This window comes from Sordaria macrospora, chromosome 5, assembly GCF_033870435.1.
Source record: "Sordaria macrospora chromosome 5, complete sequence".
Classification (NCBI taxonomy): Eukaryota; Fungi; Ascomycota; class Sordariomycetes; order Sordariales; family Sordariaceae; genus Sordaria; species Sordaria macrospora.
Genome location: NC_089375.1, coordinates 1,818,672 through 1,841,238, shown reverse-complemented (window position 1 = coordinate 1,841,238; position 22,567 = coordinate 1,818,672). Strand labels below are relative to the sequence as shown.

At 52.7% G+C, this 22,567-nt stretch overlaps 6 protein-coding genes and 1 non-coding gene across 7 annotated transcripts; 4 read left to right on the top strand and 3 right to left on the bottom strand.

Annotated features, from left to right (window-relative positions):
• Positions 1-273: 273 nt before the first annotated feature.
• SMAC4_04191 (uncharacterized protein) lies at positions 274-3,585 on the bottom strand. The gene is made up of 3 exons (XM_003346711.2): positions 3,284-3,585; positions 3,100-3,195; positions 274-2,871 (listed from the first exon to the last, which is right to left on the bottom strand). The coding sequence occupies exon 3, from the start codon at positions 2,308-2,310 to the stop codon at positions 712-714; it is 1,599 nt and encodes a 532-aa protein (XP_003346759.2). The 5' UTR covers positions 2,311-2,871; positions 3,100-3,195; positions 3,284-3,585; the 3' UTR covers positions 274-711.
• Positions 3,586-7,047: 3,462 nt separating this feature from the next.
• Positions 7,048-10,458, bottom strand: SMAC4_04190 (uncharacterized protein). Its single transcript, XM_003346710.2, has 3 exons — positions 9,561-10,458; positions 7,678-9,503; positions 7,048-7,596 (listed from the first exon to the last, which is right to left on the bottom strand). The coding sequence occupies exons 1-3, from the start codon at positions 9,937-9,939 to the stop codon at positions 7,573-7,575; spliced, it is 2,229 nt and encodes a 742-aa protein (XP_003346758.1). The 5' UTR covers positions 9,940-10,458; the 3' UTR covers positions 7,048-7,572.
• A 303-nt stretch (positions 10,459-10,761) lies between these two features.
• Positions 10,762-13,335, top strand: SMAC4_04189 (uncharacterized protein). Its single transcript, XM_003346709.2, has 3 exons — positions 10,762-11,378; positions 11,458-11,684; positions 11,752-13,335. The coding sequence occupies exons 1-3, from the start codon at positions 11,370-11,372 to the stop codon at positions 12,974-12,976; spliced, it is 1,461 nt and encodes a 486-aa protein (XP_003346757.1). The 5' UTR covers positions 10,762-11,369; the 3' UTR covers positions 12,977-13,335.
• Positions 13,336-13,468: 133 nt separating this feature from the next.
• SMAC4_04188 (uncharacterized protein) lies at positions 13,469-14,989 on the bottom strand (the record flags this gene model as incomplete). The annotated part of the gene is made up of 1 exon (XM_003346708.1): positions 13,469-14,989. One exon carries the CDS (start codon positions 14,987-14,989, stop codon positions 13,469-13,471), a length of 1,521 nt encoding a protein of 506 aa, XP_003346756.1.
• A 445-nt stretch (positions 14,990-15,434) lies between these two features.
• Positions 15,435-17,218, top strand: SMAC4_04187 (uncharacterized protein). The gene is made up of 2 exons (XM_003346707.2): positions 15,435-15,682; positions 15,778-17,218. The coding sequence occupies exons 1-2, from the start codon at positions 15,680-15,682 to the stop codon at positions 16,927-16,929; spliced, it is 1,155 nt and encodes a 384-aa protein (XP_003346755.1). The 5' UTR covers positions 15,435-15,679; the 3' UTR covers positions 16,930-17,218.
• Positions 17,219-17,253: 35 nt separating this feature from the next.
• On the top strand, positions 17,254-17,325 carry SMAC4_13804. Its single transcript has one exon. It is a non-coding gene; the product is annotated as a tRNA-Arg (tRNA).
• Positions 17,326-18,233: 908 nt separating this feature from the next.
• Positions 18,234-21,921, top strand: SMAC4_04186 (uncharacterized protein; the record flags this gene model as incomplete). Its single annotated transcript, XM_003346706.2, has 1 exon — positions 18,234-21,921. The coding sequence occupies one exon, from the start codon at positions 18,234-18,236 to the stop codon at positions 20,943-20,945; it is 2,712 nt and encodes a 903-aa protein (XP_003346754.1). The 3' UTR covers positions 20,946-21,921.
• Between the last annotated feature and the right edge of the window lie 646 nt (positions 21,922-22,567).

Here is a 22,567-nt window from a genome sequence, read left to right as displayed (position 1 = left end):
AAGAAAAAGGAAGAAAAAAGGAAGAAGGCCTTGCACAAGATTCCAACCCCCAAAGGAAACATGCTGATGGAAAAGGACCACAGGGAAACACGAAAAAGATCTCGTTTGAGAGAACACCGCATGAATGATGATTCAAAATTGTAGCTATGTTAAGTTTATGTTTATAACCACTTTTTGGCGTTTAGAGCTCTCGGATGGATGACCCGAGAGCGAACATTGCTATAAGATCTGGGAGTAAAGTAGAGCAAGTAGAGCAAATGAATTTTTAGCTACTAAAGCCTCTCCGCGAGACTTTCCCGTCTCCTTTCGCTGCACGTACACACATACGCCTGCTTCTTTGCGGTTGTACTATGTTATCGTACCATCCGTCATGGACTGTTGGACCTGTATACTGCACTGGACTGAACTGTACTGAACTCAGTTTCTTCTTCTTCTGTCTCTCTCATAACACATATTCACCTTCACACAATGAAGGTTCGTTCGCAATGAAGGCCCTTCCGCTCGGCCCCATGTAATCCATTCCATACGTATCATTGCCATGTCATGCACTCGCTCCTCCAGGCTCCTTTGGCATGTCCATCCACGCTGCTACTCATCCCTCCTCCATTCTCCTTCTTCTTCTTCCGTTTCAGCATCACCTTCTTCCTCATCTCCACAACAATCCCAACCACACCAGTGATCCCACCCCGGCTCTCTGTTACACTCCAGGCACTACCTGTACCCATTCGTCCTCGGCGGCGGTAACCCATGGTGATGCGGCGGAGGCGGCGGCAGCGGTAACCTTAGATCCACCGAGCGCATCGGCGGCGATAGGCCACGACCACCGATGATATGCCCACCAATACCACCACCACCACCCATATCCCTATCCCGCGTCCTAGACCTCTCCCTCTCCCTCTCTCTGTCACGGCCCCTGGCAGATGATCTTCCGTCGTTGTACAGCCTGTCGCGGTCGCGGTCGCGGATCATGTCTTTGACTGGATGGCCGACTCCCCCGCCTCGGATGATGTCTCTGGGATCACGCTCCCTTGGTGGTGGTGGTGGTCGATCCCGTTCGCGGTCGCGGACGCGGTCACGGCTCATATCCCTCACCCTAGCGTCCCTGTCGCGCTCCTTCTCGCGATCACGCTGCGGCTCTCGATGATGTGGCGGTTCCCTGTCCCTGTCCCTGCCCCTATCCCGATCTCGGTCGCGGTCGCGGTCACGTTCTCTCTCCCGGTCCCGGTCCCGATCCCGTTCGCGCTCTCGCTCTCGCTCACGCTCACGCTCCCTATCACGCTGCGGCTGGTGCTCCTTCTCCTTTTCCTTCGGTGGTAAGCTGCTATGATGGTCCTTTTCCTTCTTCAAGTCCTTCCCCAGCTCCTTCTCCTTCTTCGCCTCAGCCGCCATCTCGGGTTTCATGATCGTAGGCGTCCACTTGACCTCCTCGATCTCCGCCCATCTCTTCATGACGCCCATGGCGTTGAGCACCGCCTCCTCGATCTTGGTCCACGGCCCAACCGTCATCTTGACGGGCTTGTCCTCCACGAAATCGGCCACTTGATGAAGCTCATACCAGACCTCGGGTCGCAAGCGCTCCAGCTTCTGCCACCTCGCAAGCAGTGCCGGGGCCGTCGCCTGGTCGGCCTGGCTGAAGGTTGCGGTGATATGCTCGAGCATGATGGCGAAGAGCTGTGTCGTGAGGATCCGGAACGGTCGGACCGAGTAAACGCGCTTCTTCAGTTCCGAGAAGTGCGGCACCAGAGACTCCCACGTGGCGAAATCGGGCGCCCGGCGGTCCATCATCCGGGCGTGGTTGCCGTTGTAAAAGGCGATCATGTACGCCATGACCATTTCGATATGGAGGACCATGGCGCGCTTGGTCTCCAGAGTGACGGCGGCTGATGAAAGGACCTTGAGCTTGGCTGGGTCGCGGAGCTGTGCGTCAACTGCGTCGCGCTGGTGCTTTAGTTTGCTTCCGTATGCGCGATACTCGACGTCTCGTTCGCGGAACTGTGCAGTCTCGGCCGATGGGGGAGGGAGTGGTGGCACAGATGAGCGCTCGCCCATACCGGGAGTGAGGTGTCTCGTCGGGGCCGGTCCGGGTGTTGCGTTCTGAGATTGAGTTGATGGCACCCTGGACATGGTCGGTGCGCTGGGCTTGAGTGGTGTGGACATGCCTGTTGGTCTGGCGATGACTGTGTCGCCAATTGCTGGCCTTGGTCGCTTTGCCGCAACGGATTCTGAGGGTGTATCGTCTGGGGCGCGTGGCCGTTTTCTAGCAGGGGGAGGGGTAGCCTCTGCTCTTGCAGCTGTGCGCTCCTTCCTCATTGCGTCCTTCACAGCTTTGGAAGGCAGGCTAAGGAGATCCTTTGCCCTCTTGGCATTCGCTTTCTTGAGCTTCAACGTGACGATCAAGGAAGGTTCTGGTTCCTCTTCCTCTTCGTCTTCCTCTTCGATAGGCTCGGCCTTCACCTTGGTCTTCCTCGCAATGCTAGGTGAATCTGGTAGCTGGGTCTTGTTGTTGTCTCTAGACTCAGCCTTGGACGGTGTGACTTGAAACTTGCGCGCCAGCTCCTCCTCGACAATCGCAGGCAAAGTAGGAGACAGGAGCGCCGGGATCTCAAACTTCTTCTTCGAGTTGTCAATCTTCAGAGACCTCGGTGGGGCCTTTTCTGCCGGCTTCTTCGATTTTGGCTTATCCGACTCGCCTGCGAGTAGGGAAGGGTGTAGAGGCGACAGTAACGCAGGAACAGGTGCCTTGGACGACGTATCTCGCTTCCTCCGCGGTGAGACAGGGGTACTCTCCTTATAAGATCTCGACCCATTCACTAGTATCGTGGACTTGGGAGAAGCGCTGACATCGCGCTCCCTGTCTGCGGCAGTGCGGGCCTGTCCATTGGTGGTCGGGTGTAAGGATTCCTTTCTGGTATCCTTGTCCTTTTTGTCGCTCAGGCGATTTCGTGGTGCCTCGGGCTTCGGGGGAAGACGCGATGTCTCGTGGTTAGTATCCGGCCTGGACCGCTTGTGTTGTTCGCGTTCGGTATCTGCAGGCCGTTTCCGACTATCAGCCTCAACCTGAGACTGGGTGTGGGAGCTTCGTATGCTGTCTCCGTTGACCGTAATACGGGGCTTTTCTGATTCTCTCTCTGACCTAACGAGCTTCGTCTTCGGCTTGGCATCGTCAGGCTTGATGTTCTCCTTCACGGGCGCACTCTGTTCCACTGCGCCATTGACTTTTGTGTCACCCTTGGCCTCAGGCTTGGCATCCGGCTTTGGTGTAGCAGAAGGGTCCTTCCTCCACCTCTGGTAATCCTTCAACGAAAGTTTCTTCTTGGCCTCCCCGTTAGAGGGAGCCGGTTTTGGAGGCATAGCGCTGTGGGCGCTCGGGGGCTCCTCGCAAATGTCATACGAGGGCCGCGTGATGAGGATGCCTCGATCGCAATCTGAGAGGTATGTGGTGTATTGGAGACGGTGACTCTTCCCGGTATACCAGAAGCCAGCAGGCTCGGGGTACTTGTCCGTCAGGGACAAAGTAAGGTGGTGCGGACGTTGTGGTAATATGCGCTTAGCCAATTTGTCTGCATTCTTTTCCGCTCCTTCCATCGTTCTTTTCATCGTTGGCACATTGGACTCCGGGGAAGCGCAAGTCGGGGGTACGTCGTGTAACTTGTCTCTTTGTGTCGGGTTCGAAGATTAGGCGCGGCAATCGAGAATTGGTAAGATATTGTGTGTTGGATTTCGTAGCTGTCGTTTCGTGGACGAAGTGAAAAAGTTGCAGACTGAGTCGAAGTAGAGCAAGCGTAGGTAAGGTTCGGTCCTCAACCCGGGTTCAGAAAGTCGTCGCAGAGGGTTCGTATTGTGCGGTATTGCGTGGGGTTGTATGAATAGGTATTCAATGCACAAACATGCGACGGAGATGGGATGGAAGGCGGGTCGACGACCTTCACAATAGCCGAAGTTCTGGTTCGCAGTAGGGTCTGGCGATTTGCACAATTAGCATGCGTCATCCTCATGCAAAACAAAGCAAAAGGGGAAAGAAGTAAGTCGTCAGAGCACCTGTCTACATGAAGATATGGCTAACGCGACAAAGTGGGATCGCAGCTTTGCGAGGTACAGTAGAGAGAGGTCCCTTGGGGTCCAACTGATGTCCAAATCCCAACCTCAACTTTTGGGTTTGCGGGGCAATTGAATGGAACACAAAAACAAAGCAGGAGACGCAAAAGACACGCAGCAAACCACCACAATTCGTCACTAAAAAGACAACAAGTCAGGAAGATAGATGGCATACCTAACCAGTATTCAGTGTGTGTTTGCGATTCTCTTTCTCTCTGTTATGTGAGAAACGCGTGCGCGCGTGTGGTGCGGTGGCAGCAACAGCTTAAGTAGATCAAGCGGCGGCGGCGGTTCGGTTCGCTATCGCGGTGTTGTCGTGTGTGGATCGCCAACACCAGCCGGTTTCCTCCTCATTTGCCCGCCCGTCAATGGGGACGACAACGTATGATTGTGGTTTCTAACTTTGCTCTATCCTAGCCTCCTATCGACAACCTTGATATGGGATAGCAGACAAGGGCGCATGTCTCGGTCGGGCAACCGTAGTTATGGGCAGCGCATGCGACGACGAAGCAATCGGTCGGTGAGCGTGCCCGAGCAGGTTCGAAGGGGGGAGGGGCGGGGGGAGCGGCCCGAAGGTGCAGCAGATGGAGTCGTCGTCGTCGTCGTTTGTTGGTCGGTCGTAACGCGTCGTTGGAGATAGCGGATGGGTATGGGACTGCGCGCACAGCGGTGGTGTATCCGACAGCAATAATATACTTGTAGTGATTTAGCTGGCCAGCCAAGGTATTATGGTATCGCGAAAGAAAAGGCCGGAGTTCGGATGGTGTTGCGCAGGGAAGCCGAGGTGGGATTGCTGGGGGCGCGAGCAATGGAATGGAACCTGAATGAAAGTGGAGAGTAGAAAGGTGGAAACGGGGACAAGTGCTTGGAAGGGCAGCAGGGTCAAGGCGTGACGGGTGACGGGTGCATGGTGTGTTGTGGTGTGTGGTGTTGTGGTGGTGCTGTGGTCGGGCGTGCTAGCCGTGGCCGGTACTTACTGCTTTGCTAGAGACCTAGGTGGTGGTGGTGGTGATGGACCTGGGCTGCCCGTCACTTGAGGTGCCGTCGCAATAAGGTAACGTACCTTTACATTTCCAGGATGGATAAATGGGTGTCCGAGTGGTGTCGGATGTCTTGCTTGTGTCCAGTGCCGTGTGCGTGTGGTGGTTGCAGGTCGGGTGTTGAGAGAGATGTGCCGTTGTCGTGGTCTCTGGCTTTCGGGTTGATGGAGATTGGCAGGAATGCCCTAGGTTCCCCTGGGACTTGTAGTGGAAAAGCGTGGGTGGTTAGCGGTCGGTCGGGTCGTATCCGGGCGGAGAGATTATTGCGGAGCGAGATGGATGGAGCGGTAGCGGTAGCGGTAGCGGTAGCGGTAGCGGTTGAGCGGCCACTGTGCGGCATCGCGCTTGACGAGTGGACCACACCCTAACAGCTAAGCGGCGTATATACACTAAAATGAGAAGACTCGGCGGCTTTGTGTTTCGTCACTGAGACACAGGCCACAGGGCCAAGGGAAGAGGGTGGAAAGAGTGTTCAAGGTTGTGCTTCCTGGTCCCTGGAAAATGAAACACAGATGAAGAAAGGAGAATAACTTTGCAGTTGGAACGGGAACCAATATCTGAATGTAAAATGATGCAAGTTAATGTAGAGGTATGATTACTACCTACAGGTATCGACGTCCGTATTGTTTCCATGTCAGGCATCTCAAAGAGCCTCATGTACTTCTGCCTCCGCTTCACGGGCAGGTTTGCTTCCACTTGCCTACCCTAACAAGTAGCTCCGCAGATGAGGAGCTTGCGTGCAGCCAGGGACAGCGAAGTTCTTGTATGTAGCTATGAATCTTTGTGACGGATGGAAGTTACTGTTTTCATTTCTTTCTCGCTTCTCAGGCAATTTCTCTTAACAGGAGGCCAATATTCCCTTTGATCTGGTGTTAGGCAGATCAGATGCGTTTCTGGCTATCTGAATGTTTAGGTAGTTGAGTGCACTAACACGGATAGCTGGAAAAGCTACAGAATTTTGTTTACGACGAGAATGATTCTGGTTGGCGAAACAGCTCCCACTTTAAGTTGGCTGCATGGACAGCTTGAGGTTCCAGAGCACACGTTTCGACCCACGCCCTGTGATAGGTGATACGGGCATGAGGAGCTCGTCCAGCTCTCTTCGACACAGTTTTTATATCAACCTACTTACTGTCTTCTGTTTCCTCGTCTTTGATACAACATTCCTAGCCTCAAATCATCATCATCATCAAGACCTATCGCGATGATGAAGCTGATGTCTGAGTACCTAGCTCTAGGTAGTGCCATCCAGGGCCACAGCAGCGCAAGCGGACGACATGGAACAAGCTCCCGTCAACGGGCAAGGAAAAGCTCCACACCGACCGCTGCTCACTGATGATTGCCCTGTTCGACTCCAAGCCCTGTGATGGACTGCAGGCTCAACCCGGCCGGCGCGGCACTTGGAACCAAAAGGTGTGAGACCCGGGAGATCCTCACCCCCAAACACACTCAGCTCAAGAAGATCCGCGACAAGGGGGGGTCAATTGCACCGTTTACTCATGATGCCAAGACTTCCATGTTTGGAACGACAGCTTCCATGAAGCTTGATGTCGATGTTACGAAATGTGTCGGGATGACAGGGCGCTTTCATAGGAAAAGGGGGAACCAAATCATCGAAGAATAAAGATGATAATCCTTTTCGGTATGTTAGCTTTAAGGTATGTGTTTTTGCTCCCTTTCTAAAAATGTATCTCTGCATCCATTGTGACGGCTGGCACCATCTGGGCTGTCACATGCCTGCCATCAAGGCTCCCATTCACATGGGTGCTGTTCAATCGGGTCATCCCATTCACGAGTTTGGCTGTCACTGGTTGTCGCCTGTGGTCTGGGTATAAAACCCAGCTCTGGCATCGAGCGTTCCCTTTTGAGATTTCTTCCCTCTTCAGCTTCTTATTCTTAGTCTAAGTTAATCAAATCGTACACAACGTGCCCTCTGGTTACGCCGTGACATCCATGTCCAATATCTAGAATAGTGTACCACCTCTTATCAACACCAGTGATGTCTGATTCTAATGTATAACGCCCTGCTTACGTAACTTGCATTCCAGTGTGTGTCTTAACATATAGTATTATTGTCAGTCCGCCACTAAGCTGCAGATGCTTTGAGTGTAATTGCACTCTGGAAATTGTTGTTATCTTTTCTTTTTTTCTTTTTTTCTTTTTTTCTTTTTCAGTGATCAGATTGGAAAATGGAATTCTCAACTTCCTTTTGGAAAACCGCAGTTGAAATTCCAAGTAGCTTAAAGCAGCTATTCAGTCTGCCAACTCGCCAACCTTAAGTAATCTTTAACCTAGCCACAAGTGGTGTAGTTACCACTTATATTACTGGATGCTAAGAGCTTCCTGACTTATACAAGCCTACTTTTGACTTCTTAGTCAGACTTTCGTTTTGTCATACAAGTTTCTCTTACAACCAAGAATAATAACGCCGGTCTAGCTATAATGGAACATCATTTGGCTGCTATAATTATTTCCGCAAGTTAGTATCGTAATATTCTTCCTATTAAATCAATAGACGATTCGACTCATAACGTAAACTTACACCAGTAGTTGAAGCGGGACGCTCGAGATTCGTCCCGTCCAGGTCGGTTCGGCGCCGTTTCAATCCTCGCTGAACATCAGCCTCGACACCGAGCCCTGCAGTCTTGACCTCCAAGATACTGACACTGAGTTTGAGCGAGTCAAGTTCTCTATGGAGATCCTCTTGGTCTAGCTTCCACTTTTCCGTTTCCGGAATCAGCTGCTGGAGCAACATGTCCGCCACGTGCTTGGTAGTGATGTTGTTAAAGCGCTGGCTGAGATTGTTGATTGCAAAGTCCAGCGCCGCCGTCTGCTTCTGTATGTCTTCGATCGTTGCTTGCTGCTCAGCCTTGGCTTGTTTGAACTCGGCACGGAGAGGTTCGAGATTTGTTGTGCTGACTCCAGCCTGAGGAGTTGGCGTTCCAGCAGTGGGCCTCAGCTTAAGGTTGTTTACTTCATGTGTGAGCTTGTTTATCCTGATACGCTCAGCATCAACCAGTTGCCCAAAGGTAACAGCGAACTTGTTTTGGAAATCCTCCAGTTTCCTGTTGGACTCCTTTTGGGCCGCTGAAACTTGTATCACTTTCGTCTCCAGATTCGCGACCTGTTGGCTAAGTCCGGAAACATTTGTGTCTTTTGTCCCCAAGTCTGCAACTTGTTTGGTAAGTCCCAAGACGTCCAGAGGTGTCTTGGTCTCCAGATCCGCAACGCGGTCTTTGAGCGCCGGGAATCCAAACGATATAATTTCTGCTGCCTGATCCAACCCCTCGAAATCAATGTTCTCTAGTGTCTCCTCTTGTTTCGCCATCTTTTGCTGGAATTCCGCAACTTGGGTTCGTATCTGGCTGAGTTCTTGGTCTCTGGACTGGAACTCCGCAACTTGGGCTCTGACTTGGTTGAGTTCTTGTTCTCTGGTTCCCAGATGGGTGCGTAGGTCGGCAAGCTCCTGCCGGAGAGACGCCACCTCGGTAGCTGAGTTTTGCTTTGAAGCATCTTGTGCTGTAGCGCGTCGCTGCTCAAGTTGTTGCTCAAGTTGCTTCTCGTACTTCTTTTGTTGTTTGGCTAGCTGTGTCTTAAGTTCCTGCTCTTGGGCTTCCTTCAATTTCTTCAAGTCTGCCTGCGTCTTGTTGATCTGTTCTTCGAGTTTCGTGTTTTGTTTCGGGATTTCTTTGCTTTGCTTCGCAAGTTTCTGCTCAAAGTCTTGCCGCTGCTTAGCCAGCTCTGTGTGGAGTTGCTTCGTGAACTCTTCTTGCTGCTTCGCAATTCTGATTTCATACTCTCGCTGATGTTTGCCAAATTTGTCCTCGAGGTCCTTAAATCGGGATTCCATGTCTTGTTGGTCCAGAAGCCTCTTAGATTTGAGGCCGTCGTAAAGATCTTGCAATGCGTTGATCCTGCTTTGTGCGTCGTTCTTGTGGCTTGATAAGGCTTGCTCTAGTTCAGCAATTTTATCGTCGTACTCCTTCGAGCTTGTAGAAGCCGGAGGCAATAACGCAGGTGGCAAGTAACCAGACTTCACCAGCTGCAGTAAACAGGAGAGAAAGCCATCTCTCGCCTTTTTGATACCATCTTCAGCAGTGCGCACCCTATGCCTGTATTCATCGCGTTCCTTGGTGGCGCCATCCAAGAACTTCTTTTGCAGTTCTGGTACTGAAGGGAAATCTGCTTGCTTAGCCAGGGATTTGTTGTAGTCGGCTTGCCGCTTTGTGAGGCCCTTTTCAGCCTGGGTAAGGTCATATTTGTGCGCAGTAAAACCGATAAGAGAGTCGCACAGTGCCCTGAGACATCTTGCTAGCTCTACGTCTGAGGCACTCCTGGAATTGTTTGTAGGAGATGAGGCAGTGGCCGCTGCAATCGAAGTCAGTATTCGTTTGTTCTTTTGTTGAGAGACTGTGGATAGCTTACGGGTGTTCAGTCCATGGTCTGGTCGAGCACGTTCGCCTGTCGATGCGGTTTGTGTGTTTACTGTCAGGCCTCTTGCAGGTGCATCAGGCAAGCCAGGGTCCCGTTCACGATCCCGTTCACGATCCCGGCTTCTTTCCTGCTGATCCCGTTCCCGATCTCGGTCCCGGTGATGGCTATCATTCCAACTGTTTGGTGGCCTGTTGGCCAGAGAACCTGCATGACTGGAAATAGTCCTTTCGGAATGCCGTTCTTCTCTGCGTTCTTCTCTGAAAGGATTACGATGGTGGCTATCCCGACGCTGATGGGTGTCTACCGATGGTCGGCGGTCGTTTAAAGTGGAGGGCCGCCTCGCGTACGGATCCGGCGGCCTGGAAGACATGGTGACACCAGGCGGATGAATAGTTGCGCAGTGAGACGAGACGCTGCAATCAAGCGTGCGCTTAACAGACAATGTGTGGCGAGGAGGGTACTGGAAGACAGATCAAGGTGGTAATGTATTCGTGGCAGCGGGGAGCGGCCCGTGCCAGCGGTACAGACGTCACTCAATGTCGGAATTGAGCCTGAAATAGGTGTTGATGTTCGATATTGTTGGTTGAAGATTGTAGATGTGTTTCTAACGTGATACCACTGGCACCTGGGAATTGGGATGGATGTATGCGGGTAGACGTGTAGGTAGAGTGAAAGTTTTGGCAAACCCCGCACCTCCAGGCGGGAAGGAGTTATGGAATCAGACTAGGGCTTGCCACGCAAAGGTACAAGTTGAGATGCTCTTTTCCTGGTTTGTATGGACTGTCGAGCGAATAGTCCTGAATGCATGCCGGAACGCCAGCTTTATAATCGCCAAAGATGGCGGAAGGAAAAGATAACATTGAATGTGCTTTTTGCTGTTTTGGTGGGCAAATTTGGTTTAAATATTTTTGGGGGACCGGGCACCCTTGAGGCCGAGGTCCATTGCCAAGTTGCAGAGTTGCAGCTTCCACTCACAGAACTTCTCTTGAAGGAAGGCGCTACGAACCCTTGTCGGTTTGCTCGTTCACTGCTTGTGACTGGCTGAACGTCATTTCTATATCCGAATTATTGCTTTGGGCTTCGTCTTTGACCATCAGGCATTCACTGCATTCCGCTTGCAATGGGACAGACGTCCTTGTACGGAGAGGATGACAGAATGCCTCACATACATATAGGTACTTAAGTCTCCCGTCCTCGTCTAGAGCACGGTCCCAACGAGTACTCGCATGTTTGCCTATCAATGCCGTCAATTCGCATACAAGACATATGCTCCGGCCTATTTCAATTCTGAAAGTTATTGAATGCAAATGAGAGGTCTTGTTTTGCACAAACTAATCGGACTCCCGATGTGGGTCTACGAATTCGGGGTCTTGTGGGTCACAGAAAGGCCGTGCCGGCAACTTCTTCCACCGGCGCAAGTCCCGGGGCGGTCCCGTCCCTTGTTCAGGTCATCGCTGTTTGTGTTCTCAGCCACAGTGGCGTGTAAGTCGGCGTACCAAAAGGTCGTATTGGTACGTAACCACTGGTAACAAACCACTGGATGCCCGGCCTGTCTCTGCAATTGGAGAAGCCGACTCACTGCAAAGTTCCATCACAGCGCGACGCGCACTGCAGCTTTGAACCTTCGTCGTCTTTCTCTTTTCAGCCAACATTCCATCATTCACCACCAAGCATCCCTGCATCCACCTACGAACGATCCATCTCCGACCTTGATACTCAGACCCAAACGGCCCTTCTTGGAGAACTCTGTAACAACAATCGACTTATTCAAACTTCATTCTTTGCGAATCAGTGGGCAATATGGCTGCTGTAAGCTCCCCACCTACCTCCCAGCAGCACAGTACCTCGACGGAACAATAGCTGACAACCCCTTGCGCCCATGACATAGCAGGTCGTCACCGTCGGAGAGAGTAAGGACCTCCGGGGTCTCAACCTCATCGCAGCGCACTCGCACATTCGCGGATTGGGTGTCGATGCCGATACACTCGAGCCTAGAGCTGCCTCCCAAGGCCTTGTCGGCCAGGAGAAGGCGCGCAAGGCGGCTGCTGTCGTTCTGGAGATGATCAAGCAAGGGAAGATTGCCGGCCGTGCTGTACTTATCGCCGGTCCTCCCAGGTTAGCCCGTTTTCTGTTGTTAAAGCTGTGGCGCATACCGTTGTATACTAACCAACGCGAAATCCAGTACCGGAAAGACTGCCCTTGCCATGGGCATGGCCCAGTCCCTCGGCACCGATGTGCCTTTTACCACCCTTGCCGCTTCCGAAATCTACTCGCTAGAGATGTCCAAAACCGAGGCTCTCACCCAAGCATTCCGCAAGTCGATTGGCGTCAGGATCAAGGAGGAGAGCGAGATCATGGAGGGTGAGGTGGTGGAGATTCAGATCGACCGGAGCGTCACCGGGCACGCCAAGCAGGGCAAGCTCACAATCAAGACGACCGACATGGAAGCTATTTACGACATGGGCAGCAAGATGATTGACGCGATGACCAAGGAGCGCGTCATGGCGGGTGACATTATCTCGATAGACAAGTCATCTGGAAAGATTACCAAGCTGGGCCGATCGTATGCTCGGTCGCGCGACTACGACGCTATGGGCGTCGACACCAAGTTCCTGCAGTGCCCTGACGGCGAGCTACAGAAGCGCAAGGAGGTTGTCCACACAGTAACGCTGCACGAGATCGACGTCATCAACTCGCGGACACAAGGCTTCCTGGCTCTCTTCTCGGGCGACACGGGCGAGATCCGCAGCGAGATCCGCGACCAGATCAACACTAAGGTGGCCGAGTGGAAGGAGGAGGGCAAGGCCGAGATCGTGCCCGGTGTCCTGTTCATCGACGAGGTGCACATGCTCGATATCGAGTGCTTCTCTTACATCAACAGGGCGCTCGAGTCTGACCTGGCCCCTATCGTCATCATGGCCAGCAACAGGGGCCACTCCAAGATCCGCGGCACCGACTACAAGAGCCCGCACGGTCTCCCTCTCGACTTCCTCGACCGCATCTCCATCATCAACACCCACTCGTACACGCCCGACGAGCTCAACCAGATTCTGACCATCCGCGCCCAGGAGGAAGAAGTCGACCTCTCCCCCGACGCGCTCGCGCTGCTCACCAAGATCGGCGCCGAGGCCGGCCTGCGGTACGCGAGCAACCTCATCACGACGTCGCAGCTGATCTGCGCCAAGAGGAAGGCCAAGCAGGTCAGCGTTGAGGACGTGCAGCGCAGCTTCAAGCTGTTCTACGATCCTGCCAGGAGCGTCAAGTTCGTACAGGAGTCGGAGCAGAGGCTTATCGGCAACGATGGCGCGGTTGATTTCCGTGTCAATGGCGGTGCTGGTGCTGCGGGAGAGTCCACGGCGCCTGCTGCTGCTACGGCTGGTGGTGATTCCATGGATATCAGCAGCTGAAGGGCTAAAGGGAGGAGATGAAATGGGACATGGAAGCACACATCAAGGATTAATGAATGATCTTGGGGTTTATAATTCGTTTCGTGTAGGCGTTTAATTGGGATATGGCTAAACAAAACATGGCGTCTTTGATATGAATAACAAAGTTTTCTTACTGCTTTTTTGTGTGCTGGCCCCCAGTCAAGGTTTTTTTTGTCAAGTTATTGTGAATGAGATTGTGTGGTGGGTATTGCAAATAGTGTCCAGTTGTATGATACAAAGTAACTGAGCAGGTCCGTCTGAAGTCGAAGCATGGCGTAGCAAAGAGAGAGCGTTTATGGGGACTATGGTTATGATACCAACTGCTGGGAAGTTCTGAAAATAGATATTATTGATGTTTTGATTCTGTCGTCATTTCCAACTAGGGGGTATATATACTATCATCACACACAAAATCGTACAAAAACCATACGGCATCCCACCACACTCACAAACACATCTTTGGTGTTGTGATCATACGAACGTCGCAACCCTAGACCAGTCACCCTCCCCTCCGCCTACCGGCCTAAACTCAACCGCCTCCTTAAAGTATCCAGCATCCTGCCACGCCTTCATAGTCGGCCCATCATACGGCCCCTGACTTCCTCCTCCTCCTTCTCCTCCGCCATCTCTCCCATCCGTCCACCTAAACTCCCACATCCTTGGTTGCCCGTTCCCATTTAATGGCTTTTCCTCCCTTTCTTCTTCCTCCTTGGGCTTAGTAGGCTCCATCCAAGTCTCGCCCGTCTCAGCCCGATACTCTCTCACCAACCACTCCCGCTCCTTGTCGTAAATATCCGGATAATCCCTCCCCAGCAACTTATCCGCCGCCTCGGTGATGGCGTCAATCGCCTCCCTGATCTTCTTCTGTTTGGGGTCCTCTGCTTCTTCTTGTTTCTTTTCGTCAATGTCCATCGAATCAATCCCCTGTTTCCGCTCCTGCTTCTTCATCTTCCACTTGGGCACCTTCTTCGGTCCTTTAGTCTTGTCCTTTCCAAGTCTGGCAAGCGCTTCCAGCGCCGTCTCGCCCTTTTCCAGCGTCAAGATCAGGTTGCGAAGTAAATCGCCCGTGGCAATCTTGTCGTCCTCCCTCTCTTGTTGTCGGCGCTCCGCCTCGCGCTTCTCGTGCGCCGCCGCCGCTTTCTTGATTTCCTTCTTGGACAGGCCCTCGAGCCACTTATCGTGCACGGCGTTGGCGTCGGCTGCGCGCCGGATGAAGTTGCCCGCCTCGTCGAAGGCGCCCTCTTCCTGCTCGGCTCGCATGTTGAAGGCGTCGATCTTGGGCGCGTGTTTCTTGAGGCCGCCGAGGCCGACTTCTTCGTCGATGCCCTCTTCGGCGATGGCGGCTGCTATGGTTTCTTCGTCATCCCCGTCGTCGTCGTCGTCTTCGTCGGATTCTTTAGGCTGGTGCGCGGGGTCGATGGTGACTTTTCCGCCGGCTTTGGAGGACAGGTCTTGGCCTTCGATTTCCGTGTCAGCGAGGAAGTGCACGGATTTACCTTTCTTGGTGCCACCGGCTGTTGTAGGTTCGGCGCCGTCGTCGTCTTCCAGGTCGTTGAACATGTCCACCTCGTCGTCGTCATCATTCCCGCCTTGTGCCCCGTTGGAAGGCTTGTTGTAATTGTCCATTACCTCCGCCAGATCCACGTCCTCGGCATCTTTGCCCTTCTTGCGACCCTTTCCTCGCGCTTCCGCCCGGTCTTCCAGGTTGTCATTGTCCGAGTCGGAGTCGTATCCGTCAATGTTGACGGCGCCGCGCTTGGTGGCCCGTGAGAGACCCCCGATCACGTCGGCGGCGAGAATCTCGTCGTCGGCTTCATCTAGGTCGTCATCGTGCGCCGAGGGCGCAAGCGCGGACGGGTTGCGCACGTCGAATTTGACTTTCTTGTTGGAAGGGCCGGAGTCGGAGTCGCTGGCACGCGATTCGCCGTGGTGGGCGCGGGCGTAGGCTTCGCTGGCGCGTTTGGGGCGCGCGGCGGCGAAGCGAGAGGACATTGTGATTTGTGTGAATATGTCGTGTTGAGGTATTGACGTCAGGATGTGAATTGTTATATTTGTCTTCAAACAAGGACGTATTCCGTCTCCGGATCACAGAGTGTTGTGCGTGTATAGCCCGCAGTAGATTGGTTGTTTTGCCTGAGTCGACGGCCGAATGGTAATTCAAGAGCATGGATGGTGTTTGGAGAGAATTCCGGATGGCAGAATCGTGAATCTGATGAACTCGCATCACTGACATCAAGGTCCAGAGCGTTCTCCAGTGGACAGGCAGCGCTCAAGGTACCCTTGACCTAAGCGTTTAAGATTGGGGGAGCTCGCGCCACAGTACGGTTTCACAGATCTGACGCCACGGCCACACCTTCTCACCCCGCCAATCCCGCCGAGGCAGGTACCCTTGCCAGTGCCCCAGTCATTACCTAACGTGCCTGTAACTTTCAGTGGAGCCGTGGTGCTTGGCCCAGTTATGTCATCTGCGTTGTTGCCTTTTGGAACCTTCCACGCGGTCAAGTTGCTTCAAGTTCAACACCGTCACAACATCCCCTTCACTGCGCTTGTCCTACGTCGTTGGCGCGGGTATTTATCCTGCGGAACTTACCTAGAGATATCCCTTCTTGATACAAATACCTCGTTGTTTTCCTTTTCCAAAGCATCACATTACCGCACCTCCAGCACAGCTCCCTCGCCATCATGGTAAGCTACCCTTGTCCTCCAGCTCGCTTACAAAGAGAGAGAGCTGTTCGAACCCTCCATCTAGCCGGACCTATCTAATGCTCTGGCCATGACAGTACGGAGACATCTACGGAGGCCGCGCCGGCGGTGGCGCTCGGGTCCCGCGACGCTTCGATGAGTACTACCGCTGCTACCCCCTTGTCATGGCGCCCGGTGCCGAACGACCTGAACTCAACTACGGCTCCAAGATCCTGCTTCCGCCTTCCGCCCTCGACAAGGTTTCGCGACTACACGTACAATGGCCTATCATGCTAGAGCTCATCAACGGCTCGCTGGGAGCGCACACACACGCCGGTGTGTTGGAGTTTGTGGCTGAGGAGGGTAGGGCCTACATCCCGCAGTGGATGATGCAGACACTCAAGCTCGAGGTGGGCGACATAATCCAGATCAAGACGACATCTCTCGAGCTCGCCAAGCTTGTAAAGCTTCAGCCGCAATCCGTCAACTTCCTCGATATTAGCGATCCTCGTGCCGTCCTCGAAAAGGCATTCCGGAACTTTGCCGCCCTGACCAAGGGCGATGTTTTCAACTTTGAATATAACGACGAGATTTACGAAATGGCGGTTCTGGACGTCAAGCCGGAGACCGCTAAGATGGGTGTCTGCATGATCGAAACAGACGTCAGCGTCGACTTTGCGCCGCCAGTTGGCTATGTCGAGCCGCCGCGACCTGCACAAGGCAGCGGTACCAGCACACCACGCAGCGGCAGGGCTGTTGGTGGAGGACTTCCGGCGGGTGGTCTCTTGCACAACCAGGGAACCATGGCTCAGGCCATCAACTACGATGCTATCGCACCGGGAGCCACCACCCTGTCGGCGGGCAATTTCCATGGCGAGGGTATGCGGTTGGCGGCGAAGAAGGGCAGCAAGACGGGAACACCGAAGCCGGCGACGCCGGTGGCGGGCACTTCGACCAACGTTAAGGACGTGGTCCTGCCCAGGAGGAAGAACAACAACGGCCCCTTGCCACTCCGTCTGCCGCCCAACAAGCTCTTCCTGGGATACGAGATCAAGCCTGTCAAGACTGCGGCGGATAAGGAGAAGGAGGCAGCCGCGGCGAAACAGCCGCACTTTGCTGGCCAGGGACAGACGCTCCGGGGAGGAGTCCCAAAGAAAAAGGGCGATGACGAGGATAAGGATAAGGCGCAACCTTCGGAGAAGAAGCCGGAGGAGAGCAAGGGAAGGCGACTCGACGGCAGGAATGTCTAGGCGCAACCTTTCATTGAAGAAGCTTGTTACTAGATGGGTGCTTTGCTTTGATGCATCCTCGGCGTTCATGGGAAAACACAGGGTAACTGGGAAAGGGAGGTTCAAGTCAAGGAATGGATCACGGAACGTTTGTAGCGTCATTATGAATACACATGGACAGGCACGGTGCTTTTGCAGATAGACCAAGGCTACAAGTGCCATGTCCAAATATGGGGAGCACGATGTTCATTCAAGCCAGCCAGGAGACTACCTAGAATTATTGAAGGAAATAATACCTGTTTAGGTCCTTACATAAGTACAATACTTGTGATGGTTATTCAACAAGGTCCGCTGGCTCAATGGCAGAGCGTCTGACTACGAATCAGGAGGTTCCAGGTTCGACCCCTGGGTGGATCGAGTTATCTTTTCTTTTGCCCATCTCGTATACTGAGATGCTGCAACGGTTATTTTTTTTCTTGCTCTGTTTTTTGCTCCCTTGCTTGATATGTCGGGAGCTTTAATTAAAATATGGCTGTATGATAGACGCGATGGGCATGAGTGTTTTTTTTTTTCTTTTTTTCTTTCGTAGCATGCATGGTTCCTGAAGTTTCATTGTTGATGGTGCACGAGAACGGCCTGGTCCTTTTTGCCGTCCTTTGTCCAGAGCACTCGCTTTGTAAGTGCTGTGGTGGGAAGATATGTGGTTCTACCTACAGAGCGTTTCGGGATAGTTTCTTCATTGGCAATTAGAGTTATGAACTATCAGAGGTACGCAAAGAACAAAGTTATCAGTTTAAACATGGCATCGAGTTTTGATGCAACGGCTGTTGGCTTCAACATGCAGCTGAGTCCCAAGAACTCGGGTCTAGGCTTGGTCGGTCGTATCGTTTGAAATTGGATTTCTAATGGCTCGTGCATCGTTGATTAGCTAATATGGTTCGTGCCACAAGCTTCGAATTGTCGCTGGCTGAGTCCCGTGATTGGACAGAATGGCTGGACATTGTCCATTTAGCACTTCCGCACAGTGAGCAACCAAAGAGGCGCCTCCCATTTTCCATTGACTGACCACTTCCACTTCCTGTTCCGGAACTGGTCCTTGTGCTCACAAGCGCCCCGTCCATTCATCATCACTTGTCGCAAACTGAACCCATTTTCCCACTCGCAACCATCCGTCTTCCAACAACACGAACAACGGACTTATACATCTGTTGGATGCACCTTGCCACATTAGTTCTTTGCACTCAATCAATTCCACAAACAATCAATCAGTCACAAACAAAGCATTGCCCCCATTCAATGCCGCTTGCTGAACCACATAGGTAGCCATGGCAAAGGTGGAGGCCCGGCGTGCTTCGGCGAGAAGCCGTACTAGATCTACACTATCGGCGACGGAGGCGTTAGCGGCGGTAGTTGGTGGCCGTAGTCTGCGGCCACGCCGAGCCGGGAGCCAGGGTGCTGGGGCAGCCGCTGTTGGTGTTTCAATCGGCGGCGGTGCGACATCAAATCTGGGCCCGGAAAGCCCACTAAGACGAAGCGCTCGCAGCGGGGATTCAGCAGGGGCTGCCCGGAACCGTATCTCCAACTCCAACGGCACCACAAGCAGCAGCACTACCACTAGAGGTCGCCGTGGCAACAAGGCCAACAACACCGGCACTCTCAACCACAATATTCGTCCCCGTAGATCGTCCATCAACTATCGTGAATATTCCTCCGACGATAGTGACAGTGCCTCTACCACTACGCCTGATGAAACCGATAGCCAACAAGAGGATGACGGAGAACAAGATGCACAACCACCGCGCAGGTCCACGATATCAACACGGGGGCGTCCATCTCGGACCCAGACCCAGCTGAGCACCACACATAGTAACACCCGAACAATCACCTCTAGTCGCCAAACACTAGGAAAGCGCCGTCGTCCCCAGTCCGGCTTTTTCCATGAAGACGACAGTGACGGAGCAGATGATCAAGATGACGAGATCGTCAATACCGACCAAGAAACTCTTCCCACTCCTCGCAGGGGCAGAGGGTCTGTAGCCAGAGCCAGGGAATCGTCTGTTCCACGCACGCCAGACCGGAAAAGAAGGAGAGGCACGCCGGCCACTGACACCAAGAGACGCACAACTGCATCGTCCAGGAAATCCAAGCTAGACCTTGTCCACTCTGGTGATGTTGACGAAGACACAGCAGAGAAGGAACCCAAAGTCATCCCCCCGTGGCAAGAGCTCCCTTACGAGATCTGGCGCTTGATTTTCAAGTATGCATCTGCCGAGCGCGATCGGGATGCTGTCAACCTTCTCTTGTCTGCGTGCCATCTCTGTAAAGACCTTGCAGAGCCAGCGCTGACGGCATTGTACTACTCCCCGCCTTTGCTCACGCGGAAAATGGCACATGGACTCGTGGCTTTCTTGTCCTCGGATTCCTCAAAGTGGTTGTACCGCTACAAGTGGAAAGTAAAGAAGTTGCGGATCGATGTGGCGGAGATTGCGTCCAAGACTTATAAAGGGCAACACCTCGACTGGGACGCCCTTTTTGCCAACGTCCCCCAGCTTAAGTCTATCGACTTCTATCATGAAAAGGACAATGCCCCGTTCCGGTCCCTTGAAGCCAGCCTGAGATGGAAATACCCAACTGCATTGTGGAAATTCCTCAACGGCGGCGACCCTCCAGGATCCGAGCACGAGCCGATCCAACTTGAGGCCTGGAGATGGAATGGGAGGTTGATGAACGCCGACATGACTTTGCAGAGCCCAGCCATTATTCACCAAACTCCGGCTTTCTCAAATCTCAAGAAGATTTGTCTTCAGAACTTCCAGGTGCCTTCGATGCCGCTGCATAACTGGCCAACGATTCCCGAAGATGTTCGAGAGAGCGAAGGGTTCGAAAACTTCTTGATCGGCGAATTCGCTCAAGCCATCAACGCTCTTCCAGAACTGGAGTGGCTGTCTATCGAATCTTCCACCATCGCAAACGACCATCTGCTCAGTCTCCTTCCCAACACTCTCAAGACGTTGGAGCTAGTCAACTGCTGGGAGATCACTGCCGATGATTTCTCGGAATACCTTCTGACTCGTGCTCACAATCTTGAGCACCTCTATCTGAGGCACAACCAGTCGCTCAGCATGAGCTTCCTCACTGTTCTGGGCACAGCCTGCCCATGCCTTCAGACACTCAGTGTCGACCTCAAAACCTACAACCACCACGAGTTCTACAACGACTCAGATCCCAGCTACGACGAGGTCCTCAGCGTGGAGGAAGTCCCTGATTGGCCAGTCAGTCTGCGCACCCTCGAGCTTCAGAACATGCGCAAGTGGTCCGCCGACGCAGCCGAGAACCTCTTCCAGTCCCTGATCAAAGCCGCTCCGGACCTTCCTGATCTACGGATCATAAACATCAACGCGAAGCTCAACATCCCCATCCGCCAGCGCTCCGAGATGCGCGACAGATGGGAAGCCCGTCTTAAGGGCGTCTTTCTCCGCAAATGGGAAGACCCCAAGCCACCCTTCACACTACGCCCCCCAAAACCTCCCACGCCCAAGCAGATTATGCCCTCATTCTCAACGAGCAAGATCCCTCCTTCCGCTACGAAGCGCTCCCGGACCGATAAATGGGTAGCGCAGTCCATCGAAGCCGACCAACAAGGCTCAGGCTCCTCGCAGTCTCAGTCTACCCGCCGAAGCGCCCGCATCGCAGCTCTATCTTCCGGCCCATCATCCCACGGTGGCACACCCTCCCTCTCACGCGGAAACAGCTTCCAACGCGGCGAGCGTGAAATGTCAGTGACCTCGTCTCTCTGCCTGTCAGCGGAGGAACTCTCCCTTTCGCCTAGGGAAGCCAACGTCGCGGGCGAGATTCTGTACAGACACGGCTGGTGCGAGAAGGTGGAGCTGCAGCTGGACAACCAGAAGTTGACGGAGCAGACGTTGACGATGGAGGATTTCGTGGACGGCAGCGGCGGGGATGACGATGATGAGGATTCGGAGTGGGATGGGATGGATCGGGATGATGATTACGGTGGTGGGGGGTATGCTTGGTGATGATGAGGATGATTTTCGGCGTCGATTGGTTGGTTAATTGAACCCGCGCACGGACCTGCGGCTTGCTTTTACGCATTACGATGGGCGATACGGGGAGGCAGTTTATATACTTGCTGCTTTCGGGATTGATATATGGCGCTCGGTGGGATTATCTTATTTGCTCTTTTTTTCTTTCGCTTTTCTCATTAACAGAGGTTACCCATCTGGCTTTGACCAGGGCATACAATAGCGCTGTTTGTTTTGTTCTGTTTTGTTTAATTCTTGTACGGCCTTTACGGCCTACAACTTCCCACTTGCACCACGAGCACGGGGAAGACTATGCTGTTCTTTATAGGCATGTACTCTCACGGCCATATTTTCTGTTGTCCTTTCTTCTTCTTCTCTGGCTGGGGTGGCCGGTGGACAAACTCACAGCACCCGGACAAGAAGAATACGTTCGTAACCTGAGGTGGCTGCCGTATATACCTGTCGGTGGTGGTCCTAGTAACAGAAGGTTCACTGCTTTTTGCTTGCTCCTTATAGCCATGTATCCCATGACAGGGGTAATTCTGACTCTCGGGAATCTGATCTCAATCAGTCTCGGCAATCATACGTTCCGAATATTTGCTCTTTTTTGCTCTTCTTTTGTTTATTGCTTTCATGTTTTTGCTGCGCGTTTTACTGGCTCCCAGGTATTGAGGGAAGAACAAGGAATGAAACAGGTATTGGGTTTAGTTCCTGTTTGATCATACCTCTACACATGTACAGTCACAGACTCAAAGTGATAAAGATCACTGGATAGGCACAAGGGACAACGGGTCATTAGGGACATAACGAGACATGACAGAACAATAGGGACACAACGGGACAGCGGAAAACGGGAGAGTAAGATAATGGAACGACAGAGAGCTAACAAGGCAATGCGGCGCCAGTACGTCACGATCATAGCACTGGGACTACTTGTGAATAGCGACCTGAAGCGATAATAGAGTCGATCACATTTAAGATTTGATCCTTGTTCTTGCATTTCCTGCCACGTCTACCATGTCTACCATGTCTGATTTGGGTCACTTGAAAAACTTGGTTCCCTTGTTATGTTTAGACGTAGCTTCTCCAAGGTGATGAGAGAATTTTCCCATCAAGCCAGGCATCATCCTCGGGTTATTCAAAGATGGCGTAGTAATCCTGAGTGAGTAGTCTCAGTCCGTTACTTTAGCTGCCGCGGTAGAGGAAGGAAGATGGATGAGAAAAATTATTATATGAAAACTGGAATAATATGACTAGGTACCTACATGACCATGATCATGGAAAGCAGGCTACCTTGCCCCTGGTTATATTGGAATCGCGCGAGGTAGATGGATGGAAATTTCTCAAGTTACCTAGGAGCCTAGGTAGCTACTGATTGAGCTCCTTCTCGCCGATGCATGTTCATGTACCTCTATCGTATGGTAGAGTCGGTATCTGCAACTGGGAATAGATCTAGAACTAGAACTAGAACTAGAATCACACCCAGAACCAAAACCTGGCTTCTAAGCTCATTACACGTGTAAATAACGGTCCGTGATTGGCTACATCGGAAAAGCTTAATTCTCGTTAAGCTTTATTTCGACGAACCCCTTGTTCAACCTAAATCTGACGGATGA